This window comes from Equus przewalskii, chromosome 14, assembly GCF_037783145.1.
Source record: "Equus przewalskii isolate Varuska chromosome 14, EquPr2, whole genome shotgun sequence".
NCBI classification, from domain to species: domain Eukaryota; kingdom Metazoa; phylum Chordata; class Mammalia; order Perissodactyla; family Equidae; genus Equus; species Equus przewalskii.
In genome coordinates this window covers 33073685-33100480 of record NC_091844.1, presented here as the reverse complement: position 1 = coordinate 33100480, position 26796 = coordinate 33073685, and the positions used below count along the sequence as shown (strand labels likewise).

General features: G+C 46.1%; 1 protein-coding gene across 7 annotated transcripts in view; it reads left to right on the top strand.

Moving 5' to 3' along the window:
• Positions 1–4942: 4942 nt before the first annotated feature.
• Positions 4943–26796, top strand: part of ARHGAP25 (Rho GTPase activating protein 25) — an 87696-nt gene continuing 65842 nt past the window's right edge. The window contains exons 1-3 of one of the 7 annotated variants that reach the window (XM_070573836.1): positions 5053–5412; positions 17523–17605; positions 18925–19118. Coding sequence is in view for 4 of the 7 variants with exons in the window: in XM_008516980.2 (XP_008515202.1) it covers positions 5352–5412; positions 5610–5690 (142 nt within the window). In the remaining 3 variants the exon portion in view is untranslated. Of the gene's footprint in view, positions 5413–5609; positions 5691–17522; positions 17606–18924; positions 19119–26796 lie in introns of all 7 variants that reach the window. The other 6 variants (XM_070573837.1, XM_070573838.1, XM_008516980.2 and 3 more) reach the window with 6 other exon arrangements.

Here is a 26796-nt window from a genome sequence, read left to right as displayed (position 1 = left end):
CCTCATATATCACTAATTGGAACATAAATTGGTAGAATTTTCTGGAGGACAGTTTGGAAATACACGTTAAGTTTTAATATTTTCTTATCCACTTTTGCAGCAATTCCATCTCTAAGAATTTACCTGGGGGTGAAAGGAGTGGAGAATGGATTTACCCAGATATTTAGCTATAACAATATTACGAAAATTTGTACATATCTCAAATACTCAATGATACAGGGATTTGCTGAATAAATGCTGATCTCACCAAACAATTAAGAACTATGAGGCCACTACTAATGATATTTTGAAAAAATGCTTAATGATAGATAACTATTCATGTTTTTTGTGAAAGGAAGATAATAGCTTATAAAACAGCATATACTTTTTTAATTAAAAAATATGTATACAGGATCTAATGTACAGCATGATGACTATCGTTAATAATACAGTATTATATATTTGAAAGTTGCTCAGAGTAGATCTTAAGCGTTCTCACCACACACACAAGAGTATCTATGTTAGCTGTGTGAGGTGATGGCTGTGTGAATAATCTTAATCTTGGTAATTGTACATCTGCAATGCATCTGGATGTATATATTCATATATATCAAATTATCATGTTGTACACTTTAAATATATACAACTAAATTTGCCCATTATTCCTTAATCAGTTAAAAAATCCATATATACATACACTACATATAAACGTAAATAGAAAGAGAGAGGTGGAGACTGAGAATGGGAAAAATTTTCATTACACATTAAATGGTAACAGTGATTTTTATTTTAGGCTCATTTAAAACCTGCATAGACTCCTATAATGGTGAAAAGAACATTGAAAGGAATGTTAAAGAGTGCTCCAATGACTGTCATCTCAGGTGGAGTCCAAACCCTCAGCAGTGTGTCAGGCCCTGGCCCAGTGGCTCCTCCTGCAGCCGTACCCTGCAGCCACACGCCATTCCTGCTACTTCCCTAAGCGGGTTTCCTGTTTTAGCAGCCGTCTGCTGTTTCATTGCCCTGAATGCCCTCCTCCCTCTCTCCCACCTTGCTTCCTGCCTGCCTGCCCTCTCCTGGGTCACCTCTCCCGGGAAGCCGTCCCTGGCCACCCAAGCAGAGCTCCCCATTTTCTGCTCTCGCCCTTCCCTGTGCGTGCACTATTTTTGTACCTTGAATAGCACTGCCATTATGTTTACACTCCTCTCTCATGAGTCAGTTGAGGATTAGGCCAGGTTCTTAATCATCCTTGTTTACTCAGCATCCAGCACAGTCCTGGATAAATGTTTATGGAGTGCACAAGTGAACGAATGAATCAACCAGTCTCCTGAGCTCTGGGCTCACATACTTGCAGGACATCTGCACTCGACTACCCCATAGGTCTTTAAATGCAGCACCCCCAAACTGAGCTTTGCATCTTCTCCCTGGGGAGCCTCAACTCCCCGCTCCTCATTAGCAGCGCTTGCTCTTTTGGTGCACTCCTCATTTCTGTGATTGGAGCCTCCCTCTCTGCAGGGACTGTCGACAGACCGTGGGGTCTCTTTTTCCTCCCATAGAAATTCCCCGTGGGCGATCAGTCCTTCCACCTGAAAGCCTTTTGCTTTGCTTTCCCTTCTTCCGCTGCATGCTGCTGCTGACCTCTCTCCCTCACACTCGCTCTCACCTGGACACATCTCATCTCTCATCTGTCACAGCCTCCTCATCTCGATGCCAATAACAACTCTGCAGTGGCTTCCATTTCCTCCCAGGTAAAGTCGAAACTCTTTACCAAGGCTTACCAAGGATCGAGGCCCGATCTAGCTCTGTCTATCTCTCCAGCTTCATCTCTCCTCCATCCCACCGCTTTCACCCTCTTCAGGAGCAAGCTGGTGTGTTCTTTTTTGCCTCTGTGCCTCTTGCACGCTGTTTGTTTTGTCTGGAAGACTTTTCCAACACTCTTGCCTCCCTAACTCATTCATCAAGCCTTAATCTAAAAGACGCTTCCTCCAGGAAGCCTTCCCTCACACGCCAGGTCCCAGTTAGGCCCTCTGATATAAACTCCCAGACCTCCCCACACCTCCCCCCACATACCCCTTCTCACACTGTATTTAATTGTTTACTTAATCACTCTTCTCCCTCAACAGACTGTAAGCTGAATGGGGGCGGAAACCAAGCCTGCTTCTTCATGAACATTCCTTCAATGTCCAGCAAAAATTAAGTCCTTACTCAACAAATGGTTAGCATTCAGTAAGCAAATGGGGGAAGGAATTTTTGCTTTTGCTGTTGGCGATGCTGATTCAAACTTTGGGACCAGACAAGACATCTCGTTCTTCCTTTTCTGAAGAGGAGAGCAGCCCTGTGGCAGACAGTGCCCCTACCCTGCCCCAGGCCACTGATGGCCCCGCGAGGGCCCTTCGGAGGGAAGGCTGCGGTGCTGGGCCTTCCCAGGGGTGCGTTTCCTCCAATGGCCTTCCCAAGTATTCACAGCCAACTTCCCCATCAGTCATGAGTTTTTCCAAGACTCACAGGAACCTGCCCTAAAGAGTTAAGGAAGTTCTCTGCGTGTTTCTAAATACCACCTCCAAAATACTTTCAGAGTTCCTGAGTTAAAGATCCCAGGACTGAAACTTTGGATGGTGTCAAGTTCCCCGTGGAGACTCGGAGACGCTGCAGGGCTGGGGCTCAGGATGGCTACCGCCCCACCCTACCCCTACTCAGGATAGGAAAAGGAGCAGCCATGTTTGGGTCAGGCAGGCAGTAATGAGAGTGGGGGTCCAAAGTCTCCAATTGGCTGAGTCAGGTTCAGAGAAATCAGCACCCCTGGGCGGTTGGAGGGTAGCTGGGTAAACCAGGTTGGGGTGATGGATTGGAGTCTTATCACAAAAATTCACTCCCTTCCCCCCGCCCCCCTCAGGGCTGTGTGTAGTTCCTGCCTCAATAACTTTGACCTTGGCTATGGGATGTGTATGGGCCACTGGAATATGAGCAGACATGATGCGAGCAGAGGTTCTGGTGCGATTCTTCCCTGTTACATTCCTGTCAATCACAATGAGAAGAATATGCCTCAGGTCACCACTCCTCCTTCAGCCTGGTCCCCTGAATATATAAGTTTTGGACATTTTATTTTTAGATGGCTATTAGATATCTAAGCAGAGATGTGGATGATTTGCGGCTCAGGGGGCTGGTCTGGGCTGGAAATACACGTTGAAATCATCAGCAGATACAAGGCACTTAAAGCCTTGAGTCAGACGAGCTCACCAAGATGTGAGTCTGGGTGGAAGAGAAGTCCACTGAGAGAGTCTTGGTTTCTTCCAACATGCAGAGGTCAGAGAGATGGGACGGCATCAGCAAGGCAAGGGAGACGGAGCAGCCAGAAAGCCCGGCAGACAACCAGGCTGGTGAGGGGTCCTGGGGGCCAAGCAGAGAGGGGGCTGAGTTGGAGAAAGTGGTCAAATGTGTCCACAGCTGCTCAGAGGTCAGTGAATGAGATGCAGATGTGACCGGTGGGTTCAGTGACAGGGGTGTCATCAATGTCCTTGACAAGAATATATTTTGTGGAGTCGTGGGAGCAAAAACATCAACAGAAGGGGTTCAGAGAGAATAACAGCAGATAATTCTTATGGAAGCTTTGCTTAGAAATGAAGGAGAGAAATGGGGCTGTAGCCGAAGGGCCAAGTGGCATCAAGAGAGATTTTTTTTAAAAGGTGGGTTAAAAAATAGTAAGTGTGAATGCTGATGGAAATGATCCAGAAGAGAGAAAGAACTGATGAGGCGGTAAAGATGGGAGGTGATGACAATGTTTCATCTGCTGTAACCGGAGAAGCTTGAGTGTGGGCTCACACGTATGGAGGTGGGCAGATGTAGTGGTGGGAGCCTGCAGACATTCTCTTCCAGTTGCGTCAACTTTCTCCGTGAAACAGGAAGCCAGGTCATCAACAGACAGTGAGCATGTGGGAGGCGAAGAAGAAAGTGTGACAGAGTAGGCCAGGAGAGCTGAAGAATGAACGGACCAAGGATGTGTAGCTTGCATGCTGGCAGGCAGCGACTGTGGTGAGCACTTTGTACCTACTATTTAATAAATCCTCATGGCAGCCTTATGAAGTAGGGCTTATTATTTGCCCCATTTACAGATGAGGACATGGAAGCACAGAGTGGTCAAGAAACTTGTCCAAAGTCACACAGCAAGAAAGTGGGAGAGCCAGGATTTCAACACAGGCAGTCAGCTTCCAGGCCCAAATACTTAACAACTAGGTTAGGCTGACCCAGTTAAACATATGAAAGCCTGTTGCAGAACTGGACTAAATGGAATAAGGGTTGAATTATTGTGGTGCAACCACTGTGTGTCAAGGTCTGTAGTAGCCACCTTCACAACTTTGTTCAGTCATGGGTATTATCAACCCCATTTTACTGACAAGGACACGGAGGCCCAGAGAGATCCAGGTGCTTGTTAAAAACTGCAGAGCTAGGAAATGGAAGAACTGGGTTTGGGACTCATGTTGGTCTGATTCCAAAACCCACACCCTATACACAATACCAGAAAATCGCTAGAGCGTGTGAGGGGGTCTACCCAGCCACAGCTAACTTATTAGCTAAATCCATCAGAACCCTCCCTACAGCGGGCTGGGGTCCCTTGGAACCTTTATCCTGAGCAGGTGGAGAGCTTACCATGTGGTCCTTACAGCAGGAAGAATTTAAAGGAAGGTGACTTTGGGGGAACACTGGTTATCTTACTGGCCATTTTCAGGTGCTTGATCCATTTGGTGAGGGGGAGGGGCTTAGAGGCAAATGGCAGGAATCCTGGCATTTTCTTCTTCTTTTAATCAGAATGCTAGCCTTATATCACAAAAGCACTCACTCTACTTGTACAAGCATTTCCAAAACCCGTTTTCTTGAGAAACAGTGCTCATCAAGCATCATCTACACTGAACAGCCACCCACTTCCTCAAATGCAAGGAAGCAGACAGTTAAAAAAAAAAAAAAAAAAGCCGAGAGGCCGCAGTTGTTTATCACGACCTCGTCTCAGGGAGGCCTGAGATTCTTTCGAACAGGAGCTCTGCTTCCCATGACGCACAGCGAAGTGTCAACTGGGATATTTCTGGTAAAACTGAAAGCAAGAAAAGCGAGGTGCACGCTTCACGAGGTCCCGGGCCCCGTGGGACTGTGGGTGGAATTTGGAGGGGTTTGGGTGCCATCTCCAAGTGACAGATGGGTGGACCTCTCATCTGAAAGGAGGAGACACGTTGGCCAGTCGACCTCAGACCCAAAGTTGCTTGTGAAGCGACATAAAGGGGAAAACACACACACACCAGCTGGAGGGAAGAATCGAAAAAGCAAGAAGGGTGCGAATCCTGACAGACTCGCCGCTTGGGCAGGGACTCGCCGGAACCAGAGGCAAAATGTCCCTGAAGTTGCCAAGAAACTGGGATTTCAACCTGAAAATGGAGGCTGCAAAAATAGGTACCGTCAATGTCTTTTTGTTACCTTTGCGGTTCTTCTACTTGAGCTCCCACTATTTGCATGTGGGTCTGCAGGGAGCACAGGCTACTTAAAAATGGGTCTCTCACAAATCTGGGTTTGGGGAAAAATTTGCATTCAAACGGATATGTTGGCTCAAAGTTCCCAAGCACTGGCAGGGGGTTCTCTTTCATTCGGAGGTGGCGGTGGCATGGAGCTCCTCAGTGTGTGGGACCTGGGGTACTTCGGATGGGCCAAGCCTACAGATCAGACACAAAACTGTGAGTTTTTCTCTATTTATCCTGGAAGGATAATTTGCCTCCTGTTTGGAACCTCATCCATATTTGGAGTGGTTTTTGATGGGAGCACTGAGAGTAGAGTCTTTTGAAGTGCTTCCTCTGTGAGTAAACTCGAGGTGTCCTGTGTTCTGAGTCTGCTGGGTCTCCAGGCCCTCTCTGTGGACCTGGGGGGCTGAGATGGGGCTGCTTGTAGCAACAAATAAACAGTGAGGACAAGACAGGAACATAGAGACATTTGAAGGTAGAATAAAGACAATTTTAGTTATAGCGACAGAATGGAAGGGAACTCTTTGCTAGAGGAGCTAAAAAAGAGAGACACATTTTAGATTAATTATCTTAAGGGTCGCTGGCATGCTTTCTCAGCTCTCCTGGCCTTTCATTAATGACGATGGTGATCCGTTGATTTTAATCTGGCATGCACTTGTGATGAGTTTCTTTATGTGGGTTTCTTCTATTGAATCGATCACAGGACTTTAGTGTGGAGCAATTGGGCCAAGAGGGATTCTCTGTGTTTTATTCTTATCCCCGTTCAGCGGCGTGGTTTCCTTGACCTTAGACAGAGGTAAGTGTTCAGGTGTTTCCAGCGGCTTGGAAAAGTTTTGCTAAGAACAAAGTTTAGACTTGGGCCTCCAACAGTGGTTAATGTGCTACTAGAGTAAGCGGTCTACTGCAAAGTTACATAATGGACGGTTAACGATGTAGGTCTGAGAAAGGATTTGAAAGAAAATTGAGAGTAATCAGAGGAGCCATTTATCTTGGTGACCAGGGAGGTCCCTAATCAAGGTAGAAATCACTGCATGCTGAGGTCGGTCCAGAGAACAGGGAGTGTGTGTGCCTCTAAGCAAGAGATTTTCCTCCTAACTGCTGCTGATACCAATGCCCTTGGCTAATGTTATTCTATTATATGTCATCAAAATTGTTTTTAGAAGTAAAACTTCTATGGTTCTATTCCTTTGAAAGTGTCCTGCTTCTCTTCACGTGAGGTCATTCTACCTTCCCCTTATCCGTGTTTGAACAGGTCTTACTCTCCTTCTGTTTAAAACTGGGAAACGTGAGACAATTAACAGTTAAGTGATTTTTTTTCAGGGATCTAGGAAGTTACCACCTTTGAACTCATGTCTGAACATGCTCAGACCTGGGAGTGGGCTGGGTGGATTACATGATTTCTACCAATGCTTCCTAAATCACGGTCCCATGGATAGCCGGTATCAGTTACCTCCAGTTATTGTTAAAGATGCAGATTCCTGGGCACCATCCTGACTTATGGAATCAGAATCTCTGAGGATTAGGCCTAAGAATCTGTAATTTAACAAGCACCCGGCCCTCTATCCCACCTGATGAAAAGGCCTGCTGTACGGCTGGCATCTAAGTCAGTAGCCTTGAGAGTTACCATTCATCCAGCATGGAGCGCTGTGCCTGGTCTTAGTGGGCACAATATAAATATTTGTTGACTGAATGAATGAGTGACTACAAGAAGATAACGTTATTTAGTATTATTTACTGAAAAAAAAATTACCTAATGAAATATAGACGGGCCCTTGTCGTTATCCATGCTATTTACAAGTCTGTCACCCTGAGAGATGGGACTGCAGCCAGAATACCTTTCATGAATGTCATGTCGATGGAGAGAGTCACTGACTCAACCACTGGATCTCAGGTCCCCTCTCCAGCATCCTGTGTCCAGGTGCGTCTGTAGGAACTGGCTTAACAATATATCAGAGATGCTTACCTCTATTAGGAGGATCGGTGGAACTGGGAGTCATGTCAGTCAAGCCAATGACCTGTGGTTTTCCCAGCCTGAGCTAGTAAGGAGTAGATCAGGGTTTCTCAGCGTGGACACTATTGATATTTTGGGCTGGCTAATTCTTTGTGATGGGGGCTATCCTGGGCATTACAGGATGTTAGCAGTATCCTTGGCCTCTACCTGCTAGATGATGGCAGCAACTACCCTGCCACCAGTTGTGACAACCAAAAATGTCTCCAGACATTATAAGATGCTTGGGGAGAGACATCTTCCCTAGTTGGAAACCACTGGAGTAGATGAGCAGCAAAAGGGTGTGATTTTAAGGCCACTTGGACTGGAACCCAAGTATTACCGCAAATTCACTGTCCAGGTCAATTTCCAAGAGGCTCTTATTAAGCTATAGTTTAAGGGGGAGGGGCAGAAGCACAGGGAGTGCACCAAGTGCAGCACATGCTTCAGGAAATAGCAAGACACTGGCCCAGGAAGAGGCCCCAGCATTTTTCTGGTGGGCTGCACTTCCAGTTTCCCCTAAATCTTTTGTGTGCTGAGTCAGGCTGGACTGAAAGTGGAAGTCCCTGAGAGTGGGGAAGGGACTCCCCACTGTACATCCATCTCAGAGAGCTGAGGAGGGCCCTGCTGGAGGCCAGGGCTGACCCGGAAACCACCACCTGGGCCTGGCAGTGGTGGGAGACCGGGACGCAGGCCCCCCTGCATCTGACCTATTGATCCTGGTAGGGAAGAGGGGTTGGAGGAAAAGGGGATGCAGAGCGAACAGACTTGACTTAAGTTGGAGCCAAGACCACACAGTTCCTTTTTTGATCCTTTATCATTTTCAATTTCAGTCTAGCAATTAAAGCTGTGACAGCCTTCTGTGGTTTTCATGCACTGTTACTCCAATCTTCTACTCTTTCACATATTTGTCTTTCTCACTGAATTGTAAGCCCTGGAGGGCGGGTTCTAGGAGGCAGCATCCCTTCTTGCACACTGTCGGGGGCCTGGCACATCCACTTCCTTGCCTGGAGGCTCCATCGAGAGGGTATTGATCATCCAGGGAAGGCCCCCCCGTCTGCCCAGTGGTTGGGAGCATTTAGTGGGAAGATTGCTGGGTGGATTTCCGGACCGCCCATATTGTATCCAGTCGCAGGCACATCTTTCTCTTTTCCTCATTTCCCCCAAGCCAAAACAGGGGAGAACAGGCCCTAGACAGCGTGTGACTGTGAGACACATGACGAAAGTAACTATGGAAAGGTGGCTGTTTTCAACTTTTTTTCCCTCTGAAATTTAATATTGAAAAAATTTTTATTTAGAAACAAAAATGCATTATTCTAGTCTCCCAAGTAGTAAAGTGAAAAATATCAATAGTGGGTTTTTTTTCCCACTTGAGTTTTTTCCATTTGATAAATCATTATTTGTCTGAAGTGGGGTCTCGTTTTTTCCTTTAGGAAATTAGACTAAAGGGAATAAAAGCATTTCTTACTTAGGATCTTCACAACTAGATCAATTTATAAAGCCATAAGGCCTTACGCACTGTAGGTCATTATTCTTGTTAAAAGAAGTCAGACTTGAAAGTATAGTTTTAGGTAGATAAATACATAGATACACAGACACAGATAGAATTAAATATACTAAAAAAGTCCTGTAAATCAATAAAAAATGATAAAAAAAATGAACAAACAACACGAATAGGCATTTTATAGAATAAGAATACTACCGCCAATAAATATATGGAAATATGCTTAATCACCATAATCAGCAACTGCAAATTAAAAGCACGATGACATACTTGTTCTCACCCACCAAACTGGCCTTAAAATGAAAAAGTCTGATAATACCAAGTGTTGTCAATGACGTGGAGCAACAGGAACTCTCGTAACGCTGAGGATACAACAATTTTGGAAAACAATTTGGCATCACTTAGTGAAGTCGACAATGCACAAACCTTGCGAGGCAGCCATTTCACTTCAGAGACTGCCTAGACACATTCTCGTGCCTGGGAACCAGAATAGAGGTACAGACGTTTCATAGGAGTATTGTTGATGACAACAGGAAACAACCCAATTGCTCATCAATTACAGAGTAAGAAAATAAACTGTAGTATCTTTATAAAATGGAATGCTACACAAGAGGAAAACTACTTAATTATAGTTATACATTTAAATGAGATTGAGTAGCAAAAGCTTAACATTGGGCCAAAAAGGAGCTCACAGGAAAGCAGAATAGGATTCATTTATACTAAGATTAAAAATTATATATGTATATGGCAAAACTATAAAGAAAAGCAAGGCATGGACTAATATAATATTCAAGGGGGTTGGTACCTCTGGAGGGGAAAAGAAGGGGAAAGCAGTTGGGATGCTTCACAGGTACCTCAGTGGGAGGTACACAAGAGTTTATTTTATTATTGTTTGTAAAATGAACAAAGAAATGAACATGTAATAAACCCTCAAAAATCTGGAAGGATGTGCATCATTCGTCTCTAAGAGTTAACCATGGGTGAGAGATTTATGGGTGAGCCATACTTACACACATATATATTATTAGTTTTAAAGTAGTTTCCAGAATTTCTATAATGAACAAGTATTAACCGTGTTATTAAAAACACCGAAAGCTAAAACAAATTCCAGATTCCGAATTCTGGACTCCAAGTTCTTGGCCAGGCCTACTGGCCCAAGGTCTTACAGACACACCCTCTTTGGCGATCAGCAGCCAGCTGCAAAACCCTGACCACAGAGATTCGAACAAGCCAGGACCCACACCTGGTCCTCTGTGGACTTTCTGGACCTCTAGTCCCAGGATACAGGGCTTTCTGGGAACAGCTCCATGGCCCCAGAGTGAGCAGGCCAGCCTGCTGGAGCATATTCATCACCTTCTCTGAACACTGAAACGCTGGCTCCCCAGGTCAGGAATCCTGAGACCATGCAGGCCATGGTGAACTCGTCTTGGTCCAGTGTTCAGCTTTGGTGAACACTTTCTTTACAATTCATTGCCATACTTACAAGGTGCTAATCCGGACCAGCCTGCGTTCTGGACCAAATTTAGTTTATTTGCTGTGGCTGAAGCCTTTGCCGTCCCTGAGCAGCTCCAGGTTCCCGATGGGGAAAGGTCCCCACGTGTGCAGGCAGAGTCAAGGAGAAGAACGTGACTTTCTCCACAGGGAACACTGACGCAGGGATGCCCCTCCACGGCCCATGCCTATCTTTATTCCTTGTTCGAGTAAAATGTCTGTCCCCATGTTGTTGTCGACTTACCTGTGGGCTTAAATTAAATTCTTTCCACAAGATGCGTACCACCTGCTGCCCAGGCCCAGGGCCTCCCGGCCACTTGGGAAACAGGGACTGATGTCATGTCCGGCCCTTGTACACAGCAGCAGAGTTAGGACCAACCTAAGTGGTGAAGGGATGTCACAATCTTGATTTCTACTCCCTCACACACAAAGTGTCCCCTGCAGGCGCTGGACAATGTTGCCCTGGATTCTGGACTTTGTGTTAGATTAGGAGCCCAAGTTCACTGGGATTGGCAGAGGCCAGCTCAGTGGCTGTGGGCACTTGTGTCTCTAAAAATGGGTCAAGGGTGCAATGCCCTGTGGCCCTGGTGTGGGATACACAGCCATAAATACCTTCCAATTGCGGTAGTGCCGCCATCTCTCCCACCCACACTTCACAGTTTATAACGCATCTGCACAGCGTCTGACGGGAGAACTCGATGCCTTCTCTGCCTGTCTCCAGAGCTGGCTCGCGGTCCTTTGAGTAAGGAAAGCCCGCCCGATGCAACTCTCAGGGTGCCATCGGTGAGGGACTGCAATGACGATCGAGTCAGGAGTTGCTCCCCTCAGAGCTTGGGGATTCAGGGAGGCCTGTCCAAGGACAAAGATGGGGTGGCTGGGTGGCACGTGCCCCAATGGTGCTAGGAATTGTACCACCACGCTTCCCGTTAACTTGCCGCCTGTTTTTCTAGAGGACTCGCTCCTCCTGGAGGATTGGCCTTCTGTGTCTGCCAGGTTCCTGGAGGGCGCGGCAGCGCCGTGGCGGGGGTGGCAGGCCTGAGCGAGGGGCGGCCAAGGCTGGGACTCAGGGCGGGGGCCACGCTGGGGACTACGTGGCCGGCGAGGGTCGGGGCGTCCCACCGGGAGCCTGGTCCCTGGTCCTTTTGGCCAAGATGCTCCTAACTGAGGGGCGCTCGGAGTTGACCACAGGGCTTCCCTGCCGAGCCAACTACACTCAGCAGTAGACTTTGATCTTCGAAAATGTCTAGAATGTGTGTAGTGCAGTATGTGATTTTTTTTTTTTCTTAAATCCCAAAGTTAAGCAAACTAATAGAGTTAGTTCTAAGTTTCAGAATTAATAGGGAAAGTTCACATACTGAGTCTTGTGGTGGTTTTCTTTAAAGGTTTAAATTTGTATAACACTAATACTTGGGAGATTTTAAGAAAAGCATTCTTTTTAAATAACTGGTGTGAGAAAATAGGCTAATATTTAAAATATTCAGAAAATTGTTAAACTTTGCTCCTGCGCAGTTGTCATGATGAACCACAAAAACACCAGAATTGTACCTCATGATAAGGCTTTAATTGCCAGGAGCTTCTGAAAATACAATAATTCTAGATAGAGATATATTAATTTGAGTTAGTTTTCCTCTCTGTAGAGTGTGCTGTAGGTTTTGTCACTGAGTGAAACAGGAACAAATGTGAGTTGATTCATTAACATTTCCTGGTAGTTAAAATTACTTTTTAAATGCTTAACTCTATATCTGTTGGATTCAAAATCTCAGTTGAAACCATTTTTATTTGCCTGAAATATGTCATGAGCTGATAATGTAAAATACGCATAGAGAACAGTTCTATTTTTTTTTTTGAAGAAGAAGATTAGCCCTGAGATAACTGCTGCCAATCCTCCTCTTTTTGCTGAGGAAGCCTGTCCCTGAGCTAACATCCGTGCCCATCTTCCTCTGCTTTATATGTGGGATGCCTACCACATATGGTGTGCCAAGTGGTGCCATGTCCGCACCCAGGATCCGAACCGACGAACCCTGGGCTGCCAAGAAGCGGAACGTGCGCACTTAACAGCTGTGCCACCAGGCCGGCCCCAGAACAGTACGATTTTTGTAAAAACAAAAATATGGGAACTAATATTTAAAGCAGATTGACTATATAACGTAGTGTGTTATAATTTGGATTTTCACTTAAACTCTCAAAATTAGAAGAGCTGACTTAGAAAGGCTTCAAAAAGGAAAAATGAAGTGTAGACGTTTTCCCTTTCTCTGAACATTCTGTTGTTTGAACAGAAAATAAAATGGCATTAGAAAACACCTGGGATTTGTTTCTACAATTCCACACTGTGTGCAAAGCCCTGAGCTGGGAGCGGATGGGAACATGCTTTACGATGTATAAAGTAACAGAGAAATCATCCTCAGTTATTCCTCTTACTCGTCTGGCCCAACCATGTCTCCCTGGGATACATTTTAAACTCCAAAACTTGCAATTCTTGTGCTAGTATTAATATGTACAGTTGTAATAGTATTTTAAAGAAAGCAAAGACAAATGATCTATTTACACTGTAAAAAAAAAGCAAAAACAAAAACAAAGGAATGCCCATTATGGGAGTTTTGGAATGATCCCGGGACCTATTGAGAAGATAAGTTGTGAGGATGGGCTGTCACACACAGCACAGCTTGAGAGATAAGAAGTGCGTGACAGCTCACAAGGCAGCTCTATGGCTAATCGGGTACAAGAGATGGGAGTGTGTGAGGAGCTGAAGGGAAGCCCCAACTGTGGCCACAGCCATTGCGACCACAGGGCACCCGTGGAGAGCCAGGGATAACATGGGTGAGAGCCGGGGTGAGGCACAGGCCAAGCGGAGAGATTCCACCCAGGGGACGGTATGTACATTTTGTAGAGTTTCCAGACAGGAACTGAGATATGGAAGTTACAAAGAGAGAAAATAATTTGCATTTCTTGTCTTATGTTTCACTCATCATCATTTTTCTCCTTGAGAGCTTTTTTTTTCCTTTGAAAGCTTTCTTAAAAAACAAAAATCATTTTACAAAAAAACGTTATACCCATAGGTCTAGCAGCCAAATATAAAGACAGTCGTGCTCTTTGCGCCTGCAGGGCTTATGGGGTAGTGGGACAGTCAGGGAAACAATGACGAGACGCGAGACAAGTCCTCTGATGAGAACAGCCTTGGGAGCCATAGGAGGGCGCCCAGGAGTAGGAATTCTGGTCTCCCGGCCACCCATCACTGCCATTCTTTTTCTTTAAGGTGTGGACGGACATGTTCTTCAGGGAGTCGCAGACTTGCCATCTTTCTCACCCTGGTTTTCCTCTACATAGTCTCTGTTTCTTCGAAGGAGAAAGAAGCTTTATAATTTCATATGGCTTCTCCTTGTGAAGGGATTAAACCGAAAGTGCCTGTGATCTGGCCCTGCTCACCTGCCCGCTTGTCTCTTGCCACACCCACTTCCTTCCCCAAGCACGCACACACTCTCACTGCAGCCCTCAGCCACAGCTTACCTTTCCCAGTTCCTGCTCTTTTTCATTTGCCTTGAAGCCTCTCTACTCAGGGCCCCCTCTTCACCCCCCAGTTCCTACCGCTACGTAAGTCACAGTGAAGACATCTTGTCCTCTGGGAGTCCCTCAGTCTGCAAATTGCTGGAAGGAAAATGTAGTAATCCTTTCCCAGCCATTTAGACAGAGAGGCTTGTAGCTCTAGAGACTGTGGATGTCCTTTGTGGTGAGCTCAGTGAACGCTCCTGAACTTGCGTGCTCTGAGTCAACCCTACCAACGGATCGCTGGGTACTCAAAGAAAGATATTTATCCTTAATCAGTAACAGGCAACCACAGTACTCTAGGCTCTCCCTGGAGAGAATGAACTCAAACTGCCTGTAAAAAGTGGCATCGACAGAGGACTGTCTAAGGGGTGACTTGTGACTTGCCCATTGACCCTTCTTGATAGAGTTAGGAGAGCAGGAGGGTGTTTAGTCAAGAAAACAGAAAAGCGTGCATGGACTTGGCACCCTTCTGCTAACTAGCAGAGAATCCCAGGGCAAGTTGCTCAACGAATAGGATTAATTACGCGTCTGTTGAGAGGAGGAAGCTACATCATGCGCAGAACACGTTAGGGGCTCGGCAAACACCTGTTTCCTTTCTTTATAGATAATCTCATTGCCAACCTCGGAATGAGCTAAAGGCTGTGCTCGGACTGCATGCACTGGACGTACACCCTCACACAGTGGGCTCACGGACCTGTGCTTTAATGGCACACCCTTGGTTTTTATCTTTGCTGCAAGTAATCATTTCATGAAATCTGCTCCTGTTTGTGTTGTAAAAATGAGAACAAGGCGGCCAAAATGTACAAACTTCCAGTTATAAGATAGACAAGTCCTGGGGACGGAATATATGGCATGGTGAGTGTAGTATTGTATATTTGAAAGTTGCTAAAAGAGCAGATCTTAAAAGTTCCCACCATGGGACAAAAAAAATTGTAACTCTGTGCAGTGACAGATGTGAACTAAATTTATTGTGGTGATCATTTCGCAATGTAACATATATCAAATAATTGTGTTGTACAGCTAAAACGAATACAATCTTATATGTCAATTATATCTCAACAAAAACCGAAACAAAACAAAGAACGTGACCTTCTCTGTGAAACCTCGCTGACCTCTCCCGGGTGAAGCGCTCCACACAGAGTACCTTGAGTCTAAATATCCTAAACATGTGTCTCATTGTATTGTTGCTCTTCGTTGTATGTTTGATGTAAGCCCATTGTTACACAGTACCTAGTAAGGTACTGTTTATACATTACTTGCTCAATAAACGTTGTTGAATGACTGATAAAAAGCTGTGAACAAGGAGTGGACAATGCTAGCAACTCCTATGTATAACTCTATGAGGAAATTAGTTGAGAATTCAGTGCTCAGAAACCCTTTGTCTTCTTTGAGGGACCCAAGTGTTTGCTCCTTTCGGGTAAGACAGTTGTGCAACTCATTGTGTTTCTCCTTTTATCTTGGCTGCCAGGAAACTCAGAGCTAAATTTTGAAGCTCACTCACAGCAACTTTCAACCATTCGATTAGCATACTTATATTTTCCTGTCTTTGATATGAATTTGTATGTTCATGGCAAATGAGTTTTTTATTTGAATATGAAAACACCGTTAAGTCTTTTCCTTTAAGAAGAGAGTGTAAGCATAAGCAATCTATCAGTACACAACTCCTAGGAGATCCTGTGGGTACAGTTCATTTACTAGTAGCAATCGGGCATTACAATTTTTCCAAGAATGGTGTTCAAAATTGTCAGTGCTGAGAATCAGTTCTTTTTGTTCATAAATGAAAACACGATTCCACAACCACTCATATTCTTTCTTTGGAGTTGCATAAGATGATGGTATCATTAGCACATTGAGGCCGGTCATTTGTTCGTTCATTTGTTCATTCATTCTTCAGGTCATATTTATTTGCTCATCTCTGTAGGACTGGTCCTGTGCCAGGAGCATTGTCGATACTGTGCTTCTCACGCTGCCAGCGCTCTTTCACCCACACCTCCATCTTTCTAAGAAAAGTGTTTTTCCACTTGGTGCCACCGCACATTCTCCACAAGCCGTGAGGCGTCTGTCACCAGGACTGTGGCTGGCTCAGGTGACAGCTGCTTCACTTCCTCCCTTTCTTACTGTGTGACCCTCCCCGAAATGTCCACACACAGATCTTAGTTCCAGATGGAGCTGGTGCTACTCTACTGATGGGACCCCGGCCTCTGGACCATTCGTAGGCTTCCTTGTTGGTTTGGGAGTTTCCAGATGAAAGAGGAAGTTCCGCGGTATGAAGTTTCTGACGCTGATGTAGACGATTTTTTAATATTTTAAAATAATTTAATCAAGCTTGCAAAAAGAATTTTCTGACCAAAGTCTGAACTAGCTACAATGAAATGGGCCAGCTATATATAGCAGGGGAGTTAGGAAGCTAGCTTTGGAGTCAGAGTGCCTGAATTTGAATCCCACTATCCCTAGCTGCTAGCCATGTGACCGTGGTGCTCAGTTTCTTTATCTCGGCATAATCATCATGCTAACCCCTATGGTTACTGTGAGCATTAAAGGAGGTGATCTTGGTAAAACCCTTAGCATAATAGCGGGCATTGGTATGTGCTTCATAAATATCAGTCGTTATCATCATCGTCACCATGAGCATCACAACAATGTAGACATGATGTCGGCTCCTTCTAACCAAGTCACTGGTGGAAGCCACAGCCAGCAGGCTAGGGTTTTGTTTGTTTTGGTCCAATTTAGTTCTTCTTTCTTTTCTTTAGACAAATGGTCTTTACAATATCTTCTGATCCGCTTTCCTGCCCAGGGTCGGGCCCTGGCCCACAACAGCCATGCTGGTCTGGAGTTGGCTGGTCACGTCGTGTTTCGTACTCCTTTTTCCTCCAGTCCTCGAATGCGCAGTCCTTCCTTAATGCACACGAGCTTTATCGGTTATGTTCACCCAGCTATGCTTGTTTTCTTTTTTCCTTTTTCTTTCTTCTCACTCTTCTCTTTCTGTCTTGTTTCTTTGTCGTCATTTCTTTCCTAAATCAGTAAAGTGCCTGCGTTGTGACTTTCCGATAAGGATGAGGAGCTCGTGGGAGGCGTCCCGCAGAGCGCCTGCTGTGGAGGCGTCGCTGTCTCCGTGCTCCTGGGATGGGAGCAGTCCCTCAAACCTCCCTTACCTGGGGTGGGAAAAGAGGGGCCGTGGGTTGCGTACCACCTGGAAGACCCTTCCCCAGTACTGAGAAGCCCCTTCCTCCAGAACTGCTGACGTCTCCCACTGTCACATGTATCTCTGGCCACTGAAGTGAGGGTGAAAGTTGTTTATTTGGGGTCAACATTTAACGTCTGTGATCACTCACATGTGGGTTACAACAGTGGTGGACTAGCTTTCTGGTTGACTGTAAGAATCCTGCATGTGGCCTACTATTCATTTTCAGATCGTTAGTTTCAGATAGAACTATAAGGAACAGCAGGACCTTTGAAATGAGACTGCCATCTTCCTTAGCAACAGCTACCCAAGGGTTCTTATAAGTGCATTCTTCCTCCACAGCTAGTCACTTATGACTCAGAAACCCATTTTGCTGGTCGTGAGGAATCTCGCCATACCCACAACTACAGTCATGATGACAACAGGTACAGAGTATAGCTGTCACCTCTAATCCATTCTTAGTCAAGGTCGTTTGTGCTCTGTTTTGAGGTCCACCTGCTTTTTCTTCGTTTGGGACTAATATTCCTCTGAGCCATTCCAAGTTCTCCTGCTCAGCTAGGGTGACCAGCCGTCCTAAATTGCCCGAGACTCAGGGGGCTCCTGAGATTTGAGACTCCCAGGATGAAAACCAAGACAGTCACCCTAGTGCCAGCGCTCTGTGTCTGAGAAAACAAGGTATTTTGAGAAAATAATGCCATCATTGTGATAGGTGCTCTGTATAGCTAATGAATTGAATTTCTGGTGAGATCACATAGTTTAAGGTAAAAATGAAATTATGGAAAAACTTCTTTAAACCTTGAATTGTTGTTCTTTTTTAGGACCCATCTTTAGAATCTTCCAGATTCTTCCTTCAGCCTAACTGAGTCTGCCATGCTAGCTTCCTCCATCGGTTTCTATGAAATTTTTTATTTTTGCTCATACATTCTCTGGAAGGGTCAGACCGGTCAGTCATATGGCAGGGTATTTCCTTCCAGAATCACACGAAAATCCCATGGGCTCTATATCTGCCCCCCAGGCTTGCCATTCTACATTCTGGAAATTTTTGCAACTCTCCTCCTTCCTCCCCATCACCACGGCCACCCCCCCCATCTCCTGGAGTCTTCCTGAATTGCCCAAGTACAGTTCATCCCTCTTTCTGTGAAATTGTACCACTTTGCTCATTTTGCTTCTATTCTGGCTGACGCATATTTATTGGACACCTACTATGTGCTGGGCACTATACTAGGCTCAGGATGTGAGAAGATTAAAAAGCTTAAGAGCTTGACCTCAAGTAGCTCACAATCGTTGGAGAGACACCCAGAGAGAGGCAGGGCTCTCCCACTAAAGAGAATCAGGAACACATAAGTGACGTGACTGCGATTGTGACATTTAAAAAGCTGACACAGGGTTTGTTCTGTAACTAAAGTTTCCTTGCCCTACTTTACCCATAGTCACTAAATATCTACAAGGGGCAAGTTTTTACTCGTTAATTCAAGTCTACACTCTCCTTCCAAAAAGCACCAAGCATTTCCTGTCCCAGACTGCTGTTCTGACTAATGGCCAGTAGAGGGCGCCCGCAGACAATGGACGTAGTTGCATTTCTGCCGATAAACTTGCTCTGTTTTGTTTCTCTCCAGAAAGCCCTAGATTAAACCAGTCTCTGGTCAGCACAAAGTTAGGCCCATATCGCATCCTTCTGTGGCCTGAAATGCCCAGCATTATAATGAAAGCGATTGATGATTTACTCACCTTTGTGTCTTTACAGATAAAAAGTGATGTTCCAGACAAAAAGTGTTTTCTTGAAAGAAAAAAAATTAAAAAACACAAACCAACTCTACTCAACTAAGAAGCCAGACCTGAGTGTCGTGGCAGGGTCTTTAAGAATACAATCCTTGAAGTCAGACAAGCCTGGATTCGATTTCCAACTCAGCCTTTTACCACCTCTTTGACTTCGGGCAAGTAGGTTGAATCTCTCTGTGCCTGGGTCTTCTCGTCTGAAGAATGGGGGCAGTAGTCCTGCCCACTTTATAGAGCTATTATAAGAATCAAATAATGGGTGTACAAGCTACTTAGCGCAGTGCCTGACAATGACCTTGTTTTTATTATTGGTAGCATCTCTCCTTTGATGGCCTCATTTCCCATAACACTTCCTCCAACCAGTTGGTCTGCTCATAGTCATAAGTAAACCATGTCATCCCCTATAATTGTACCATCTCTAAAATCTCACTTCCAGGCTTCCCCCGCTGTGACCACCACCTCCTATATGCCCAGCTCCCCCACCCAGGCAATCCTCTCACCCCAGTGAGCGATCATTCCATTGGTTCTATGGCTTTTTCATGATCAATCATCCACCACACCCCTCTACCGTCGAGTCCTCATTCTGGTAGTGCAGAACTGCTGAACTAACCCCCTGAAGTCCTCTGCCCTCCTCTCGCATGGTCATAACCACTGGAGAAACCCCTGACCCTGTTTAAACCCAATGATCCCCGGTTTTGGTGCCTGTACCTGGGCCGTTGAACACTGCTGGGGGAAATCAGACCACTGAGCCGCATGGATTTTCTTAAAATTTGTAATCAATCATGTTAGGGGGATGTTCCACAGAGCCTGATAATCCTACTATGCCTACCTAGTAAACTTACTTTCCTTTTCCCCAAAACTTTTTTTTCTCTCCACAAGACCTTAGCACCTCCTTCCACCATCACTCTCACTTTTCTGTTTCATTGAGGAAATATGTGCCACCCAGTGAGCACCACCTCATTCTCCTACCGCCAAGTGCTTCCGTCTACCCGCATCTTCACCTTCTTGGTCCCAGGCAACAAAGGCCCCATCAAGAGGCCTGGATCTTCGAGGGTCCTGGCTGAGGCTGTATTCCTCTTCACAGGGCAAGGCGGCTCGCCAAGGGAACATGCCCACCCACAGCCTGTGCCCTGCTTGCCGTCTAGACCACTTGGGACTGTGAAATTGGCCACACAGATGGCCAGAGCTGTTTCCAGGGCCCACACAAATGTTTTCCTGGGTCCCCCCAGTGGCTGTCTTGAGGATGATTGATTGCAGGGAGCCCCAGAACAGAGCCCGGATGTCTGGGCTGATGTGTCCACATGCACGTGTGAGGCCCCTCACTGTGAAGTGGAGCTGGGGGTGGGAAGAGAAGGGGTGTAGACTGCAGGATGGGGGCTTCCACTTGTATTCTCGCTACAGGTTCTCAAATGGCAGTGGTAGAGCTGGTCACTTCTCTTTCTGCAGTCGACTTAATTAAGCCCTGGTGTGCGCCACTCCACCAAGAAGGTCCTCTCCAAAGTCGTGAGTCATCTGTACCCCGGCAAGCCAAGGCAGAATCCTCTGTCCTCTTCTCGCTCCACTACTCTGCACTGTTTGACACAGTCAGCTGTTTTCTCCTTGAAATAATTTCAAGGCTTCCTTGATACCACATTCCCTGGCTTCCCCTTCCTCTTGAGCCACTCTCCCTGAGTCTTCTCTGCTGGAGCCTCCTGCTTCACCAGACCTGTTAACTTTGAACCGTTCCAGGCAAAACTGGCTACATCATCTGCAGGGTCTGGTTTAAATGAGAATATGGAGCCCCTTGATCCAAACTGTTAAGAATTTCAAGACGGTGAGAGCAGAGCATTAAACCAAGTGCAGGGGCCATCGAAGCGTGGAGCCCGATGTGACTGCACAGCTTGCATGTCTATGACACCAGCACTTGTCCCAGGGCTCAGTTCCCTGGTCTTCTTTTCTTCATCCATCCTCACTCACTGGCTCATCTCATCCCTTCCCGTGGCTTTAAATCCCATCTGCTCTGTTACACATCAGCCCCAACCTCTCTGCTGGGCTCTGCTCAACATCTCCACTGGGATGTCCCAGGAGCTCTCTCTCAGCATGTCCAACATGGAATTTGGAATGGCCTCTCTTTCCACCCTCCCACCCAGTTTCCCTGACCTCCATAAAAGCTCTACCATTCACCAAGTTGCTCAGGCTAAAAACCTACAGTCATCTCCCATTCATCTTTTTCTCTCCCGCCCTGCATCTAATCCACCAGAGAGAACTTCTGGATTCTTTACTGATTCCTGTCTCCAATCTGATTATTTCCATTATCTCTGATACTCTAAATACCATCATTTCTTGCCTGGTCTACTGCAGTTGTTGCTAACTAGTCTTCCTGCCTCCGCTCTTGTCCTGAACCACAGATTCTTTGCACCATGGCCAGATTCGCTAGCTTTAAAAAGTAGAAATTGAGTTGTGTCATGTTTTCTTTAAAACCTTCAGTAGGTGCTGGCCCGGTGGCCCAGCAGTTAAGTGCGCACGTTCCGCTTTGGTAGCCCAGGGTTCACTGGTTCGGATCCCGGGTGCGGACATGGCACCACTTGGCACACCACGCTGTGGCAGGCGTCCCACATATAAAGTAGAGGAAGATGGGCACAGATGTTAGCTCAGGGCCAGTCTTCCTCAGCAAAAAGAGGAGGATTGGTAGCAGATGTTAGCTCAGGGCTAATCTTCCTAAAAAAAAAAAATAAATAAACAAAACAAAACAAAACACCTTCAGTACACATAGAATGAAATTCTAACTAATGATCCTGTCTATGGGACCTGATCCCTTCCCCTCTCTCCCAAGCCATCTGCCACTCCTCTGCTCCTCTCACACTGCCCTTCAGCCACATGCACCTTCAAGGTCCTTAAACACTTGGTGCACAAGGCCAGCTCAAGGCTGGTCTGCTCTTCTCTCTGAAATGCCCTTCTCCCGCTCTTACCATGGCCTTTCCTCCACTTCATTCAGTTTCAGTTCCAATATTATCTCTCCAATATTATCTCTTTCCTGACCACAGTATCTAAGATAGCCTCCAATACTCCAGTTTCTCTTTATCCCATTATCTTATTTTATTTTCTCTGCAATGCTTTTCATACCTGAAGTGATATTCATTTGTTTGTGGGTCTGTGGTCTCCAACCTCCACTAGACTGTAAGCCCCTTGAAGGCAGGGTTGGTCTGTTTCCTTCACTTTTAGATCATTGCTGCCAAGAACAGTGCCTGGCACACAGTAGGTGATCAAGGAGATTTTTGTGGAATAGCTGGGGACTGACCTATAGCCTGCTAACTTTCCTCTATCCCAGTGACATGAAGTAAGTTGAACTAAGACCAATGCCTCCTTTTGCTGTCCTTATTAGTGTTGAGCAATGGTTTGGTCCAGAGAGGCAAGTCTGACTTTCTTGTGGAGAAGGAAGCAGGGCTTTCAGTTTCCGAAGCTAATTTGGAACAGCACGTGGGTGACTGAGCATTCAGCTGTTCTTGAGAGAGGTCAGGGCCCGAGTCACGGGCTTAGACTGTTGAAAAGTGTCAGAAGGGATCCAGGCCGCTCCGATAATCACAGTCTTCTTGATGACTGAGACTAAAATGTGGCCGAAGAATTCCTCTACCTCAGACTCAGGGGTGTGGGGGAGCCATGTTCACCAGCCCTGCTTCCCCGCCACCTCTGTTCTCATCTTGAGCATCCAGGGAGCTCCTAACTCAGGCACAAAGCAGCTTTACTCAGGAAATACAGATGCTGAAGCTATTCACCAGTTTTGTCATATGGTCAGTGAGTCTAGGTGGACAGCTGAGATGAGGGGCGAGGACGAGCAAGGGAGAGGAGGAAAGGAAGAAAGACGGAGAGTAGGAGAGAGCACCTAGCATATGGAGGGGGCGGAAAGAAGGAGGAGGGGAAAGTGGAGAATGTGAGGTGGGCAAGAGAGGAGCCTCCACATGGTTTTGCAATTTGGGACACTCTTCAAAGTCCCGCAAGTTGACTTTCACCAAGCCACCAACCAGCCACCAAACCCAGCATATCCACCACACGTTCAGAATGTGGTTAGGCTGTTGGGCAATGGCTGATGACAAAACAGACTGCGATTGTTACTCTGGACTGTTTCACTGAAACTTCATTCTGCCTTCCCTCTCTTTGGAGAGATTGAAAGATAAAACCAAGATTTCTCGGACTCTCTTGTAGTTAAGATTCTAGAAACAGATTACATTCTGCTGATTAGCTTTGCTCTGATGAGATCTGGAAGGTGGAAGGAAAGTGCGAGCATCTAGCTTCCTGTGGCTCCTTCCTGGCATTGCTGCTGGCGAGCAAGATAGGAGCATGCGAGGCTTCCAGGCAGCAGAGCTCCGGCCTCCATTCTCTAGCATCTTGGGCATGAGCGGCAGTGGCAGCAGCCACTGCAGAAGGATGTTACTTGTGGAATTTCCCCAAAGGTGGTAATTCCCTGAGGGAATCAGGTCTGTTTTGCTCTCGGAGGTCTTTTAGAGGCTGAGAACCTGCTCCTTCAGCTCCTCCAAATATTGTATAAGCCCTTAAATCCTTACAAGGCAGTTCCGACATCCTGCATTGAACTCTGATCAATACATTGGTTTGTGTCACCACTGCAAAGTTTGCACACAGCTCTATCATCTTCTCCACCCAGAATAGCCCATTCCATAGACTCCTCCACCAAAAACATCTCCGGAGTTTCTGGTGCCATTGACACCCGAGCAAACTATGGGCTTCAGGGACACACTCCTGCCATTAAAATATTCTGCAGAAGTTCACTGATCGATATGAAAATTTACAATAACCCCGGGTAGCACTTCTGTGGGTCCTTCAAAGAGATAGACTCATCAGTCCAGTGGTCTTTCTTTCTAGTTGTTTCTCTCTATGCACCCCTGTATTGTCCACTCCTCCGTGCTCTGTCAGGTGGCCAAGACCCTCTTCTCAGGGTTGGCTGCACGGGTGTGCAACACACAGTCACCCAGGGCCCCAAGCTCAGAAGGATACTCCGCTTGGTTTAATGCTCTGCTGTAACCATCTTGAAATTCTTAATACTGTTTGAATAAGGGGTCCCCCATTTTCATTTTGTACTGGGGGCCACAAATTATAGCTGACCCTGATGTTCTTCTACCTTGTATCCCAGGAACTGAGTCGTTGTTGAGCCAGACTCTGACCACAGGACCTTTTCCTCCCCCAAGTAGCGCACATCAGTCCCAGTAATTCTGTCTCCTACCTGTATCCCAAATCCGCCCACTTGTCTTAGCTCCATTTCAGGCCCAGATTGCACTGTAAGCCTCCTAACCATTGTCTAACCTCCAGTTTTCATGGTCTTGTAACTTAGTCTCTGCAAGCCCTGCAGTGCCTGCACGTGTGTGTTGATAGTTTCCTTGATCAGAGCGATCGCCCCAGGGCTCAGGGAAATCATGTGAAAGTGACATCAGGCTCTTGAGCTGAGCCCCTCCCCTCTCCTCTAACTCATTGATTCTCAAACTTGGCTGCTGTTTGGAATTGCCTGCAGAGGTTTTAAAAAATTCTGCTACTGGGGGCCGGCCCCATGGCCGAGTGGTTAAGTTCACGCGCTCCGCCGCGGTGGCCCAGGGTTCGGATCCTGGGCGCAGACATGACACTGCTCGTCAGGTCACGTTGAGGCAGCGTCCCACATGCCACAACTAGAAGGACCCACAACTAAGATATACAACTATGTACGGTGGGATGTGGGGAGATAAAGCAGAAAAACAAACAAACGAAAAAGGAAGATTGGCAATAGTTGTTAGCTCAGGTGCCAATCTTTAAAAAAAAAAAGGGGCTGGCTCCGTGGCCGAGTGGTTAAGTTCGCGCGCTCGGCTGCGGAGGCCCAAGGTTCAGATCCTGGGCGTGGACATGGCACCACTCGTCAGGCCACTTTGAGGCGGTGTACCACATCCCACAACTAGAAGGAGCTGCAACTAAGATATACAGCTGTGTACAGGGCGGGTTTGGGGAGATAAAGAGGAAAAAAAAAAAAAGATTCTGCTGCCTACATAAACAGACATTTCTCCAAAGAAGACATACGGATGGCCAATAGGCCAATAGAAAAAGATGCTCATCATCACTGACCATCAGGGAAATGCAAATCAAAACTACACTAAGATAGCACCTTACACCCAGTAGAATGGCAAAAATAACCAAAACAAAAAGTAGCCAATGTTGGAGAGGATGTGGAGAAAAAGGAACCCTCATACACTGCTAGTGGGAATGCAAACTGGTGCAGTCACTGTGGAAAACAGTATGGAGATTTCTCAAAAAATTAAAAATAAAAATACCATATGACCCAGCCATCCCACTACTGGGTATCTATCCAAAGAGCTTGAAATCAGCAATTCCAAAAGTCCTATGCACCCCTATGTTCATTGCAGCATTATTTGCAATAGCCAAGACGTGGAACCAACCTAAGTGCCCAGCAACTGATGATTGGATAAAGAAGATATGGTATATATACACAATGGAATACTACTCAGCCATAAAAAAGAATAAAATCGTCCCATTCACAAGAACATAGATGGGCCTTGAGGGAATTATGTTAAGTGAAATAAGCCAGATAGAGAAAGATGAACTCTGTATGGCTCCAGTCACATGTGGAAGGTAAACATGTGGACAAAAGAACAGATTAGCGGCTACCAGGGGAAAGGAGGGGTGTGGGGTGGGCACAAAGGGTGAAGGGGTGCACCTGCAACACGACTGACAGACAATAATGTACAACTGAAATTTCACAAGGTTGTAAGCTATCATAAACTCAATAAAAATTAAAAAAACAAATTCTGCTGTCTAATTCCACTCCAGAGATACTGATTTAAGTGGCAGAGGTGTGGTCCACGTGTTTGGATTTTTAGAAGCTCCCAAGTGACCAGATATGCAGCAAAGGTTGGGATCTGCTGCTGTGAGTGTTACCAAAGCACAGGGCCAGACGACACTTATTTCCCCTGCTCTAAGCACGAATTGCCTGTGGCGCATCCTAGAAGGACTTGTTTTTGGAATAACATCGCAGGTTCCAAAAATGGTCCACCACTTTTCTTCCCATGATTTTCACCTGTACGCAGTGTCTCATTACATCCCCAAAGGGATTAGGGAATGCTTGTCCTCATTCAGAGCTCAGAGAGAGGGAGTAGGAGTTACTCATGGTCGCTCAGATGAGTTGGGCCAAACCCAGCCAGTCTTCTCGCTCCCAACTCAAGCCTCATTGCTGGTCTGCCAGGGACTCTGGACACAACCAGAGGGAATGGGAAGGGCTGGGAAAAACTCAGATGTGTAAAACATCTGTTCAGGGGGAAGAGAAAAGGTGGAGGATACACAGCATGAATCCATAGGGCTAAAGAACCCTATGGGCGTTTGGCACACTCTAGAGGACAGTAGGGGGCTTATTATCCTCCAGTTAGCATAGCTTTCCTCTTCCTTCCCTCATGCTTACCTCTGCCATTTTTCCTTTTTGTTCCAAATGACTTCAGAGTGGCTTATGATTATATATATATAATACCCAACTAACACCTATATCAGGGCTGTATTCAGTGTCCTTTCCTTTGTGTCCACGGGTTGGCTTCATTAAGCCCATAACCTTCCTAAAATTGTATGAAAGATTATGTGTGCATATGCAGATTCTCAAAGGGGTCTGTCATCTTACAAAGGTTAAAACCATTGCTTTTTATTTCCAAGTACAGAAAAACCCTCAATAAGGAAGCAGGGGATAATTAGATATAATGTGATGGGCAAATGGCTCCGTCCTCTGTCCTGAGCCTCCCACCCAAAGGTATTTCCTGGGTGTCGTGAGATGTGGAGGAAAAGATGAGGCTGAGTGGGAAAGGTCACAGGGGTTCCCTAGTCCACAGTG